The 13,483-nt window shown below is 37.3% G+C and overlaps 1 protein-coding gene across 5 annotated transcripts in view; it reads left to right on the forward strand.

The window, feature by feature from the left end:
• Nucleotides 1–13,483, forward strand: part of thrab (thyroid hormone receptor alpha b) — a 162,531-nt gene that overhangs the window by 130,913 nt on the left and 18,135 nt on the right. For 3 of the 5 annotated variants that reach the window (XM_065242383.1, XM_065242379.1, XM_065242381.1), the window contains one exon: nucleotides 9,584–9,645. Coding sequence is in view for 3 of the 5 variants with exons in the window: in XM_065242379.1 (XP_065098451.1) it covers nucleotides 9,584–9,645 (62 nt within the window). In the remaining 2 variants the exon portion in view is untranslated. Of the gene's footprint in view, nucleotides 1–5,663; nucleotides 6,080–9,583; nucleotides 9,646–13,483 lie in introns of those variants that run through there. The other 2 variants (XM_065242384.2, XM_065242382.2) reach the window with 2 other exon arrangements.

Consider the following 13,483-nt stretch of genomic DNA (forward strand, 5'->3'; position numbering starts at 1 on the left):
ACCACCACCATGAGTAACAACAGATTAGCTAATTTTCTCTAAACGCTAATGGACTTAACCATATGCATTATTGAGCAAAATAAGCACTTTGCTTTAATAAAGGAAGAGCAAATCCATAGATTGGATAAACCGGAGTCCACCTTTCGCTTGAGATGGTATCCGAGCCCAACACCAAAGTTGGCCATCGATCCAGTTTGTTAAGAGACCAGGTTACAATACGGAAATATGCACTCTCCTTCAAAAGGTAAGGCTTTTCCTTTTCGTGCCCGGCGCCTTTATTAGTAGCGGTGAGATAGCCCGCACACAGCAAACAGAGCCGGTGCGATCACAACAATATACCAGGAGGATAAGGATATAATATAAAAGCTAGAAAAGTTTGCTCACAGATACAGACACAAACGTGCTGCCATCTTGGATGCATGCACTGTAAAAAATCCAATTAATGAAATGTTGGAAGGGCAAAAATATATAAGTTAAACCAATTTTCTTGTTTGGGCTTAGTTGAGTAGACATATTATTTTAAGTCTAGATAAATCTGTGTTTAAAACATTAAGTGAATGGTTATTTCCAAATTCAGTCAACATCAAGAATGGCTATGTTGACTGAACTAATTAAGACAAATCTGGTCAATATGTGGACTTATGACAGCTATGTTTCCTGACAACAAAATGCTCACAATATTACTGTTATTTGGTAACAAAATGTAATTTTAAGAGTTGTTCAGGCGTGAATGTATGTGCTTTAAGTTTAAATATGCGGTCGGTTAATATAGATAGCGTCTATTTAAAAATGTGCTAGGACACTTTCGGACGGAGAAGAGCTCCAGCTGAGCTCCAGAAAATCTCAGACACTTAAGCGCTCACACCCCGCCCAGCGCAGCCTCGCCTCGGCAAGCCCATCAGATACCGACTGCTGGCTCTGATATCTCTGTGGCGTTTAAACATGCGATTTAATTCATTTTAATTTCTTATACTTCATAATAAAAGGTTTACCGGTATGTTTTAAATCATATGTTAGGATTGCACTTAAATGATATCGCTGTTGAATGATATTTCATATCTTTCACATTTGTTATAACTGGGCTGCGTACTGCCTGCGATTTTGAACTTCAGAGCTGAAGGTGCGAGTGGAGAAATAGTCCCAATATCATAACAATCTTAAAACTTCTAAATATACCCGTGTGTGTACCCGTGTGCGTGCGTGTGTGCGCGCGCGCGTGCTCGCGCGTGTGCATGTATGTATGTATGTATGCGCGTGCGTCTGTGTATTTTGAATTTAAAATGTTTTAACTCGGAAGGATCTGGATCACAGGTCATTTCATCTGAGATCAATCCGCACGCAACAGCTGGAATCACTTACTGATTCACACAAGGGAGGACACAAGTCAGCCGTTTCCTGAAGTTCACGTCAGGTAAGTGTTTGTAATTAAATGTTAATTTTAGAATATATTAATTGGCAAAGACGCAAATACTCGACGTTTTTGTAATTATATTTTTGTAAAGATACATTAGAAGTGTGTTATGTTACGTGACCGAAGTAAAGTGGAGCTATTTTAGTTAAGATAAAAAGCCTGGATAACGTTATAGGGTTGGTTTACCGGACAAAGTTTAGAACTCGGTCTTTATTATAATTGGGACATTTTTACAAACAAACCTTATATAATACAATACTGGCGTGCATTTTGAGACAAAACAATAGCACTCATATTTTAAGAGATGTCAGTAAGTTATTTTAGTCAGTGAAAAGCCCTGTCCGAGAAAACCGCCCAATAGTGTTTAATTATGTGTGATGTCTGAGGGAAATTTGGCCTAACATTAACGTTATTTAGGGTATAAAGTCTTTCACCGTCAAACTTTATTATATTAAACATGTTATTTATGTATGTGTGTGTGTGTTTATATTCCTCTGTTTATCAAACCAGAGCGGAGATGATGTGAGGGGCGGACCAGAAGGATACATAGCGAGACAGTCTCCGCTTGGACTGGCTGAGGAAAGTCTCCTAAATGGCCCTGGTGATGTTCTGACTGACTTTGGAGGCTTTTTGGACTGTTTTATGCCCTCTATTTAAAGAAGACTTAATTCTGTATGTTCAGTCTGTATGATAAGTGAATAAAAAGCTTTTGTTTTTATGTGACTGAAGTTAATTATTTTGTTTACAACACCAGCATAAATTATTTGATAAATAATTTAAAAATGTTATTAAAAAAATCCCAAATAATAAATATTAATTGAAGTAACACATAAAACATTGAGTGAATACTTAAATTTTAATTGACAGAGTCTTTGCTGTAAGTTTTTAAAGATTCAACTGATTAAAACATTTTAGTTGAATGAACTATAAAGCTAATTGAGCCGACATACTTTTTTATATTTGAGTCAAATTTGGGCCAACTAAAAAACATCAATCCAGGTAACACTTTGGAGACAGAAATTGAGTGAACGTAAAATTTCTGTGGAACTAGTTACTAAAAAATAATTCATTGAGCCAACAATTTATTTTTTACAGTGTGGATCGGACCACCCTGTGTTAAATTTCAACCGTATAGGTTTTTTCTAGTGATGAGATTTCGAATTGCAACGAACTTCAATTTTGAAACGCAAAAGATGCTACGGTAACTGCAAACTGGACAAACATGTTGTCATCTGAGACAACGTAGGGACGAAACGCGCTCTGTGAAACAGTTTGTCCGTTTAAAATGCACCTATTTCATTGCTAAAAACGTTATTTTGTTTTTGGTATAATACAATGTGTTTGCGTGGTTTATTGTTCAAAAACACACACTCAAAAAAAAAACACATTATTTTCCACACACCATACATTTTTGTAGCTCCAGATATCCTCCTGAAACGCACTGATTTTGTACAAAAGTCATTGTTTGAAAAGCTCTGTGTCCCTGATTGGCCAGCTAATCGGTACGTTGTGATTGGCCTGAAAACCTCGTCAGCCGGAAATGTGACGCTACTTACCATGTTTAAAAGATTTGCGCACAATGCAATGCTAACAGGACTTAACTTACAGTGTGAGTCTGAAGGAGGAGAAAGGAATTCGGGGAGGAAGCAGGAGGATTTATGATAATGTCGGTCTTGTCTACGTCAACAGGCCCAGGAAGTAGAGGTCTTCACTGGTCCACTTAGATCCAAAAACCCGAGGTCCAAACCGAGATTCGGGTTCGGGTCTAAAAGTTTCACATGTGCCTCGGACACGGGTCGGGTATAATATTAGTGCAGCAGGTGTCGAGTAATTTAAAATGAATTTGTTTTTGCAAAACAGTCCCGAAAACCCGAACTCTCTCACGTGTGTGCGTCCATGTCCTTTTCAAACCTCTCCTCTGTTTGCCAAGAGCGCTTGCGACATTGTGTGGCTGGCGGTAGGTTAATTTTTGTTGAGACAGACATGTCAGTCAATGTACCTTTTAGTGGTTACCTGGGTGTCGTCTTCAAACAAATGAAGCAGCTTGCCAAATTGGTTTCGAGACCAGGGGTGTTTCTTTCTGACTGTTGCGTGCAGAGCTGCAGACTGCACACGCGTCGGTGCCGTTTACATAAAAATGCCATTGGTTCAGGGCGGACTCGGGTCTAATTTGCTTGAGTTTGTCTCTGGTTGAGCCTTTCTTTAAAAAAAAATATTTATACACGTCGGGTTCGGGTATAAAGTGTTTCAGGTCATTTTGAGTCGGGTACATTTCTTTGGACCCAAGAAGACCTCTACCAGGAAGTAAACTGTTGCCTACAATCCGCGTTTGTTGTAGTCCAAGAAAAGAGATTTACATTGGAGACGATAACTCTCGTCATAGTTTACTTTGGGGTTTGTACCTTTTGCATATAATCAACATGTATTAATACACACTTACGCACCAAAGGAAATGTAAAATTGTGAATCGGACCATATGAGCTATTTAAAGCTATTGTAGAAACATGACGGCGACTTCCATGTAAGGGGATCCGCAGTATATGTGTATAAAAACGGCTCAGTACAGTAATAAAAACAATACGGTTTATTATGTAAGCTCTTTATGCACTACATAAGTTTACAATTCAAATTAGTTGTATTATTAATTATATTATTTTAAGAACTATTTATAAATTCATCTAAAGTCATCAGATTTAGATCTAAATATAAGATTGCCAAATCTGCTAGAGAAATAGAACACCTAAAAAGCAATACAAAAGTGTTTAATACTTCCACAATGTAATTGGACTCTATGGATGGATGGATGGACAATATTACGCCATCCATTAATGCATAGTCACTATCTCACTTCACCTCTGCTGTTGTCTTGCAAAGTCCTATTCCCCTGTCAAATCAGTTAGTGGAATAGATTAGAGCCCAACAACATAAGATTTGACTACATTTTGCATGACCTTGTTCAGATTTTTAGTGCAATTCTTAAATAACTAGCTCCAAAACCCAGATCTCTGTGGTCGCAAAAATCTTTTTTTTTTTCAATTATTTTTGTTTGCATTTATTTAATCCGGGTAAAAAATACCCTAGTTTACACCGTCTGAGAAAATCAGGGACTTTTCAGCGCACGACAAGCCCTTCGGCTAGAGTCATGTGACCTGCAGGCTGTTCACATCATCTGCTCTCACGCTCCGTCATGTCAACACTCCCAGACAAACACATTCGTACGCATACACATGTGCACATTTAAATACATTAAGCACAATCCTTTGAGCTTTTCAATTTCTCCCTTTTCTTTTTCTATCACTGTCTTTGTGCGAGAGCACGTGGCTTTTGTTCTGACATTAGCAGGGAACTGCCAGATCACATTTAAACGAGGTCTAAAATAAGCTCTCATAAAGCTGGCAGCGTAGAGAGAGAAAGAGAGCGAGAGAAAAAAACAGCAAATACACAATGAGGAGGATTTAGGAGGAAGGAAATGCAGGATGGAGCGACTTCTTTGCATACGAGAGAGGCGTCTGACAGCTCCTAGCTGACAACTCAGCTGTTGTACGTTTTTCATTGTTGAAGAAATCTTGTAATTAATCTATATGACTTTGTTACATGGGTGATTTTTAGAGACAATACTGTTTTCCATAAACTTTTTAAGCAAAAAAAAAAAACACTTACAGTCCTTATTTATAAATTACTTCAAAGATAGCAAAAAATTCATTTTTAAGTGAGCTATTCTTTTAAGTTAAAAGTCTTGCAGCACTTTTGCATGCTTTGCCTTGCATCACTTCCATGCTGTCAGGTTTACATAATTGTAACCCATTCTGTGAAAACCCAGCTATTCAAGTCATTTTAAGGGCATTTTGTTAAAATATAACATTGATATCTTTAATATTGACTGATAGAAATCAAATCATTAGATTATGAGACTTTAACCTAGATCACAATTAAGTTTATTTTATTTAACCCTAACTGGGATTGCAAACACGTGTTCCAATGTTAAGTTTAGGGTTAACTGTGTGCGCACATTCCTTGTGATGATTCGAGTCCCCAAAACTCCCTACTCAGTGATTTATTTAATTCACCTGAATTGACTCCAAAACTGTCACTGCTTGTACTGCCGTTGCCTTGGGAAGACTTGGGGGAAAACCTCACTGGATATAAATACCACAGAGATTTGGGCAAATAAAGGTGTAAATAACCTGAGGCGACAGAACTGGTTGGTTTGTTTATGAATGTTGGCACACATCAAACATGCCTTGTGCTTTTCTTGCTAGTCGCCCGATCTCTCCGTCTATCACTCTTAACTCTGGATTACCGCACGCAAGTAGGATCACGACACCCAATCGCAGGCCACGGGACAGATTAAAGATAGAAAGTAAGTGAGTGAGTCTCTCACGAGGGATTTTTTGAAAAAATTGCAAAGAGGAGGTGAATTTCTGTCGCAGAGAAACAGCGAGAAAAGAGGGAGTGTTGCAGACTGATAGCTACACAGAGAGAGAGAGAGAGAGAGAGAGAGAGACAGAGGGCTTATGCAAGAGAGGCAGAGGATCAAAGTGAATCTCGTCTAGCTCTCATAGTTCATGCAGCAAACACTGTTAATGTGGTAAAGAGCAGAAATCCAGAGGAACCGGCAAACTGTTGGACCTTCACCATGCACATCCTCCAATCTCACTGCGTCATCAGGTGAGACTACTCTCTTCATACCTGTATCAGGTCTTGAATCTCTAATGGTTTTACACCTGCATGTTCCTGTTGGTGCAAAAGATATAACCCAGTGGTTGCTCACTTTCGGGTCTTCTTTAATGTGTCGAACTGCTTTGAAGAAACATGTTTATTTTGTTAGTTCAGAATCATATATGCTGCTGTGCTGTGTGAACTAATCATTTCGGTACTATCAGATCAAACGTTTTGTGGCGCGCTTGTACGTCGCTTTGTATGCGAAGTGATATCTGCTTATTTCAAGCTTGTATCGTAATGTTACCACAACCGCTTTTCTCGCTTAATGGAAAAGTGGTGTAGCACATCCATTTGGATGCGGAATAATTGATGTCTTTTGCGGCGAGCAAGTGCCAACATAGCTATTTATTTATTTATTTGGTTGATTTTTTTTTCATTCCCCATCCATTTCTGATTAGGCACAATCCATTTATTTATACGACCTGGTGTCCTTATATGTCTTTATGAGCCACAAGTTTTATAACTCGACATTATGTAAGGTCATGTTAACAATGCTTATTTCAGGAGCTTCAGGGTTTAAACAAAACCTGATTTGCAGAAACTGCGTTTCAAATTTCGGTTTGCATGTAAATGACTTTACAGGAATCCTGGTGGCTTGTTTGATGTGGTGCGCACCTTGTGCACAAGTCTGTTGACACTTTTGAAGTTTTCTTGCAGTGTAGGGTTTAGTAATGAAGCAAATTTTTGGTCATTCAAAATGTAAACTCGATACAGTCTCTTCCCATAGGAAGTTTTAGTATGCTTAATCTGTTTTGTAGTGTCTGTGATGGCGATTGTTGTTAAATTAATCTTGTTTCAGTATTGATTAGCCAGGACGTGCCAAAAAGCACTTGTGAAGGTCGGGCCATCCTCTGCGCTGCCTGTTTAAAATGATCTGCTTTTGCGCTGTAGTTGTACAGTAGTGAAGAGGAAAATGAACAGAAAGAAATGAAATGAAGCTGCAAAGTTGCTTGATTCGCTTTAGTATGTGATCCTGATGATTGACAGTATCGATGACGATAACCGAACAGCAGGCTTGAGAGTGACATTTTCGAGTGCGAGAGAACGAGAAAGACTTAAGTCTAGAGAGGCTTCTGTGTCCTGGCAGAACCTCGGTCAGACATATTAAATGACATTTATAAATGATGATCAGCCACAGCTGCAGAATCAATATGGCGAATGACAAGAACAACGTGACGGGCGAATGAAGCCACTGGCATTTGCCATTATTAGCCTTCAAACCTTTTAATAATCTTTCACCATGGCTTTGAACAAAGATTGCCTTTTGTGCATATGTGGGTGACGTAGATGTAGCTACAGGGCACATCACATGAACCTTGTTTTATGTTCTTCTGGTAATTCCCAGAAGATTTGATCAAAGAAAATAACACTCTGTAAGCCAAATCTGTTTTGATCTGAGGAGACAGAAGTTGAGAAAATATCTGTTTGTTACTGTATTAATATAGTTATAAGTGCTTTACCACAGTAAGGTACTGTAATAACGACTGTTATGCAACAAGGAAAGATTTTCCACTATTTTTAACATCTATAAGAAGCTTAACCATGCCATCTTTAAATTTTTACATTTTAATTTTAACATTTCATGACTCTGGCGTACCCAGTACACTTGCATAGATGTCATTCGCTATCCTTTATTTCTGACAAGGTTTAAACCATCTCTCCCTACAGAAGTAAGACTCTTCTTGATGTATATTTAAATAGTCTTAGTGTTCGAAGCAGATAAGACTTCAAATGCTTTCCCTGTATTATTGGAGCATTCTGTTATATAACGCTACCGCTCTTTCTTCCAAAGGAGCTCTGAGCCATCTAAACCTTTAATCACTGCCAGGTTTGATGTTTTTAAAAACCTTTTGTGACTTATGTGGTGTTCATATATCACTATTGTTGGTCTAAGAAGTGGATACTGCTGGCTGTTATCAGTGGACTATGTAGCTGGCCATAGCTTTTTGCTGCTAAGAGAAATTAACTCTTAATTTAATAAGGTATCTGTTATGTTGGCATTCGATATGAATGTGCTTCTGTCCCTTCATGTGAGCAAAACAATCATAGTGAATTATATAACTCATTCAAATCACTCAAAGTATATACTATAGGGGTGCGCAGGGCACAAACGAACGTGGGGTTAGTTGTAACATGGACTGTTTACATTGTTGCACAAGTTTGAGTGTTTCGTATTTCCGGTATTTTTTCACACTGCCAAAAGACGATCTCCCACAAATTATTGGAAAGGTATAATGTTTTTCCAGAGAGTTATTGATGAACGAGTGTTTTGATGGCATGTAAGTAAATTTTTTCATCATATGTTTTTTTTCCGGTTTCTAAGTTGGGTGTTTAAGTTACTAAATCCAATGCTATGTCATATTAATCAGTGTCTTGTTGATTAAAACATAGCATCGTTTTGAAAAATATCTGCAGCTCTTCTTAGCACTTTTTTTGGTGGGCTTGAAAATATTTTGACCCAGTGGGGTTAATTGTAATGCTGTGTTACAACTACCCCCTCAGCATTTATGATATGAAAACCCCTAACGTTAATGTAATTCTTGCCGTTGTTTTAAATAGGCTACACATGAACGATTGCTGTCTGCCAACAAAATAAATGTGCCTGTCTTATCAAAAATGTATTTTTGTTCAAATCTTTAATAATGATTAAATAAGGTCACGTCAAAGATTGAAATCATAATGAAATGAATGGCTAAAATCAGACTTTGATGCTCATTATCTCAGAATTTGATTTTGAAACTGTAGTATGGTTATTACAGACTGGGTCACATATAAAAAAAGTTTTGTCATAATTGTGCTGCTTTTTCTCACATATTTAGACATTTGTATCCATTAATAATTATTGAACTATTGTTAGAAAAGGGCTGGATGAATGAATACAGTGTGCATACCTGTCTATTATAGACACAGATATATAAACAATATCCACTTCAAGTATATAGACAAAATAGTTTTGAAATATTTGCCTGCAAACTTAATTTTTAGCAAGTGTTACAACTAACCCCCTGCCTGTTACAATTAACCCCACCTATGGGGTAAGTTGTAACATTTGCACTTCTGTCACATTTGGTGTAATTGTCCAATAATGGTAAGTACTAGAAATGAACGTTGTAGCAGAGATGTGTGTGTTGCTCTTGTAAAAATATAATTAATCAAACTCAAATATTTTTTTAATGATTAGGCCAAAACCAAAAAGCGTTATGTTGTGCACCGCTCTCCCCTACTATTAATGTTGATTATACTACGATCATTCCCTGGAAGACGTCGAAACCATGACTTTGTCATAGCTTGCATTACATTATGTATGTGCGGTGGTTAAAAATATAACATGGTACCATAGGGAATTACAGCCATTCCATAGACATTCAAAGACATTGCTTGTGCTATCTCCATGTTGTATACTAATGCACGCATTCTCTCTGTTTCTCTCTCTTCCTTATTTGACTCTAGGTGGCTCGATGGCCCGAAAAGGAAAAGAAAAAACAGCCAGTGTTCGATGAAGAGCATGTCTGGTAAGCAGTTCACAAAAGACGTCGGCCCCCTTGCTTACATCTGCAGCAGTATGCTTGTCCCCTCCCCAATTCTCGCAACCCTTCTATGATTGCATATTTCTGAGAAACACACAGGAAACCCAGAAGGGGAAAAGGGTTTTCAGTTACCCCGTGTAGCTCCTTACATCAACTCCAGCTTTGATACATAGCTGCATAGACTTGTTATGGGTTGTCAAAAGATATATTGTCACACAGGAATGTTGTCACATGGTGTATAGTGTCTCGGTCAGGTTTTGAGTTTCCAAGTAAAATGTGCGTTTTTTATTTTTTTGCAGTACAGTGGTTTTAGACAAGTAATAAAATATATTTGTGAATTCTATCTTCCAATCTAAAGTTTCAACATCATGTTGCTAAAGCTATTGGGTGAACAAGTGAACATAGTCCATCCATACATTCAAGATTTATTTATTATTTTATTATTATATTTATTATTCAATTTATTATCATATTTGCTGGCTAAAACACTACAATGCACATCTGTACCCTAAAACTTGTACTGCCCTAGTGACAGCTTTTGACTTTTTTTCTGACAGTATAGGGCAGGGGTTCTCAAAGTCCGGACTCCGGTCCGGATCCGGACCCGACGGGAACTTGATCCGGACCCGCGTCCACTTCATATTACAAGTGCATTAATTTCTATGTGATTGATTAAATGTGTGCATTTGCTACTTTACAAATGCATATTAAACTTGTAAACTATTCGTTTAGTTTTTTTTTCTTTTTAGATTTAAGAGTATTCCTGGTCCGAAAATAAAACGAATTATTTAAATATTTTCTGTGTGACGCTGTAGCCATCACACCCAGATATGATGCACAGCTACTTCATGTACTACAGCTTTTGATCACTAAGTCTTTATCAATCTGAAATCACTGTTGGTTTGAGTCGTTTATAACATGCATTTGAAAAAGCAACACTCGTCAAACATAATCATTATACATATTCTTTATTATCATGAAAATACCTGGAAAGGTTTGAAGAACAGCAAAATAAATATATCCTTAAGACATTTCCTGGAGCTGCGTGTGTCTGGTTCTTCATCTGCAGCGCATATTAAGTTTCTGCCCGAGAGCGCCCCCTGTCTTTTGGATGTAGTGGCATTTCACCGTAATTCATTGAGAAGCATAGCAAGAATCATAAGCCAATTTATAGGCGCACCCCTAATTTATGTCAGTGTCTCTGCATACCTACCACACTTTTTTTTCCATGGTTTATGCATCTGATGGAGAACAAACTGTACCATTCCTCTCATTAGGTTGCTCTGTATTTTGCACCTGGTTATTTTTGGCATATTTCTTGTTTTTATGTTTTAATGTTTTTTACTTTAAATGCAAAATACACTTATGTTTTCCCAAACTATTTGTGTTGATTTGTTATATAAACAAATGATTTACCAAAAGTTTTCCGGACCTATGAAAATGATGAGAATTCAGATTTGGACCTTTGAATGTAAACTTTGAGAACCCCTGGTATAGGGCCTTGGCTTTGAAAAGAAATATAAATAATTGTTTAACCAGTAAATGTGATAATAAATAAAATGCATGAATTTCTATCTTCTGCAACACATGACAAGTCACAATCCTGACCCTTATAATAAGGTGACCTGACCTGACATTTATAAAAAAAACACTTATTTTGATATATCGATATATAGGTGCCAATCACAAAGAACACACTTTTAACAGTTAAAAACGTGAGGCGGACAGCATTGCCTTTTTTAATTGACTTGAAAAAAGAGCACTGCGGTTTTTTTCTTTTGCTATAGACAATCACCAAGGGAGTCATCCTGTCAATCAAATATTGAAGGGTGCACTCTCTAGAATCTTTGGTTTGCTGTTAACTGTCACATTAGCTGAAAAAGATGACGCTTGCTCTGACCTTGATCGAGGGTGAGAGATACACAAACATGCAATAGACAGGGAGTGAGTGCAGTCTCCGGTTATTCTAAGCACCACAATGGAAGGCCCACCTCTCCCGCATTCACAGCAAAAACTCCAGTGTTAAATTAACTCTCACAGAGTTGATTTCAACACTTTTTCAGAGTTTATATAGCTCCACACTTATCAGAGTTAAATGAACACTTTCAAGAGAGTTAATTTTTTAACACTAGGACAGAGTTAAAATTTTAACACTAGGTCAGAGTTTCTTTGACTCAAATAAGTGTTAGTTAATTTTTTAACACTAGGTCAGAGTTAATTTTTTAACACTAGGCCAGAGTTTCTTTGACTCAAAAAAGTGTTAAAGCGGTCATATTATGAGATTTCTAACATGTAAAATAATTCTTTGGTGTTCCCAGAGTGCAAATGTGAAGTTTTAGCTCAAAATACCCCACATGTAATTTTTACAACTTTGTAGGTGCAGGCAAAAGTGTGCCATTTTTAGCTGTGAACCATTAAAATGCAAGTGAGCTAATGAAATGGAAACACTGATCACAATGATGGTGACTTTAAATAAAACAGCCAACAAACTTTACAAGTTAGATGTAAAATGCAATTTTAGGTTTCAAACAGAGATGGTGATAGAGAAGATAAAGTTACAGAAGAGCATTAAAAAAATGGTGTAAACCATTTAGTTTTACTTACAATTCAATCTGCAGGACACATGGAAATGGAAGACTGAAATGTGTGGGCGGAGTGTAATTACATCTCCAAGGAGTTAGTTTAACACCGGCATGATTAACTCTGTAGATTAACTCCAACTCTGAACAACAATTTACTCTAAATATGTTAAATTTACTCTTTGGGTGTTGAATTTAACTCAGAAATGTTTAACACTGAAATTTTAACTCTCCAATTTTTGCTGTGTTCGATTGGACAATGGTAAAAATGCAAATGTGCTTTTCGGCTCACAGTTGACTTTTTTCAACTTCAGGCGCTCTGAGCGCTCCTGCAAAAACACGTGGCATAAACAAAGCGCAAAATGCTCACTGTCTATAGAAAACAATTAAAAAAATGTGCCTGCCATTGCCCGGAAACGTGCTTTGTGTGATCCACCACTTAGTCAGTTATTTCGTATTGTATTGTTTTAAATGTTTATATTACATTAAAAAAGTATAGCTAGATGGGATGGATAGTTCAGTTCATTTTTCTTCACAAGTTTGAAATGTTGTGCCAGTTGGTTTAATATTCCAGGCATAAAAAATTCTGAAAACTAAAATAAATGTAAATTGATGGATTGGTGTAGTGCACACATAGCATAGACACGCTTTCAGCAACTCGCATTTGAGCCCTGGCTCAGAATCCTTGGACGGTCTCGTTCCCTTTCTCCACCCTATAGTACTTTCCTGTACTCTCTTTAATTTTTGTCAATTAAAGGTGAAAAATGTCCAAAAAATAACTTAAAAAAATAAAAGTGAATGTGAAAACTCTTGGTTTCCAGAAACCAAATCCACTGAAAATAGCCGCCATGTCCTCTGGATGCATCTCACTGCAGAGTCCTGATCTCACTCTTGATCCTGCGGCTCTGCTATTTGTTCTTCACTTACCTTATGCCAACATTGCCTAAATAAACCAAACCTACCCGAAGAACATCTTCGGTTTCTTGCCCTGTGGTATTTTTGTGTTGGTGCTTTTGTGATCAGAATTGTGGGAAACCACATTAGGAACACACGAAGCGTCCAAGATAAATATCCTCCAATCAATCAGAGACTCACATAAGTAGTTTAAATGGCCTGCATTTTGTCCACCTATGTTTCACTTCAGCAGGTCTTGATTGACATCTGCAGGGTTTCAAAACTTTAATGTAAAATTAAAATAAGTTTATACAAAATGTAAATTTTTTAACAACTTTAACAGCACCTAA

The sequence above is a fragment of the Paramisgurnus dabryanus genome, chromosome 1, assembly GCF_030506205.2.
Source record: "Paramisgurnus dabryanus chromosome 1, PD_genome_1.1, whole genome shotgun sequence".
In the NCBI taxonomy this organism is placed as follows: domain Eukaryota; kingdom Metazoa; phylum Chordata; class Actinopteri; order Cypriniformes; family Cobitidae; genus Paramisgurnus; species Paramisgurnus dabryanus.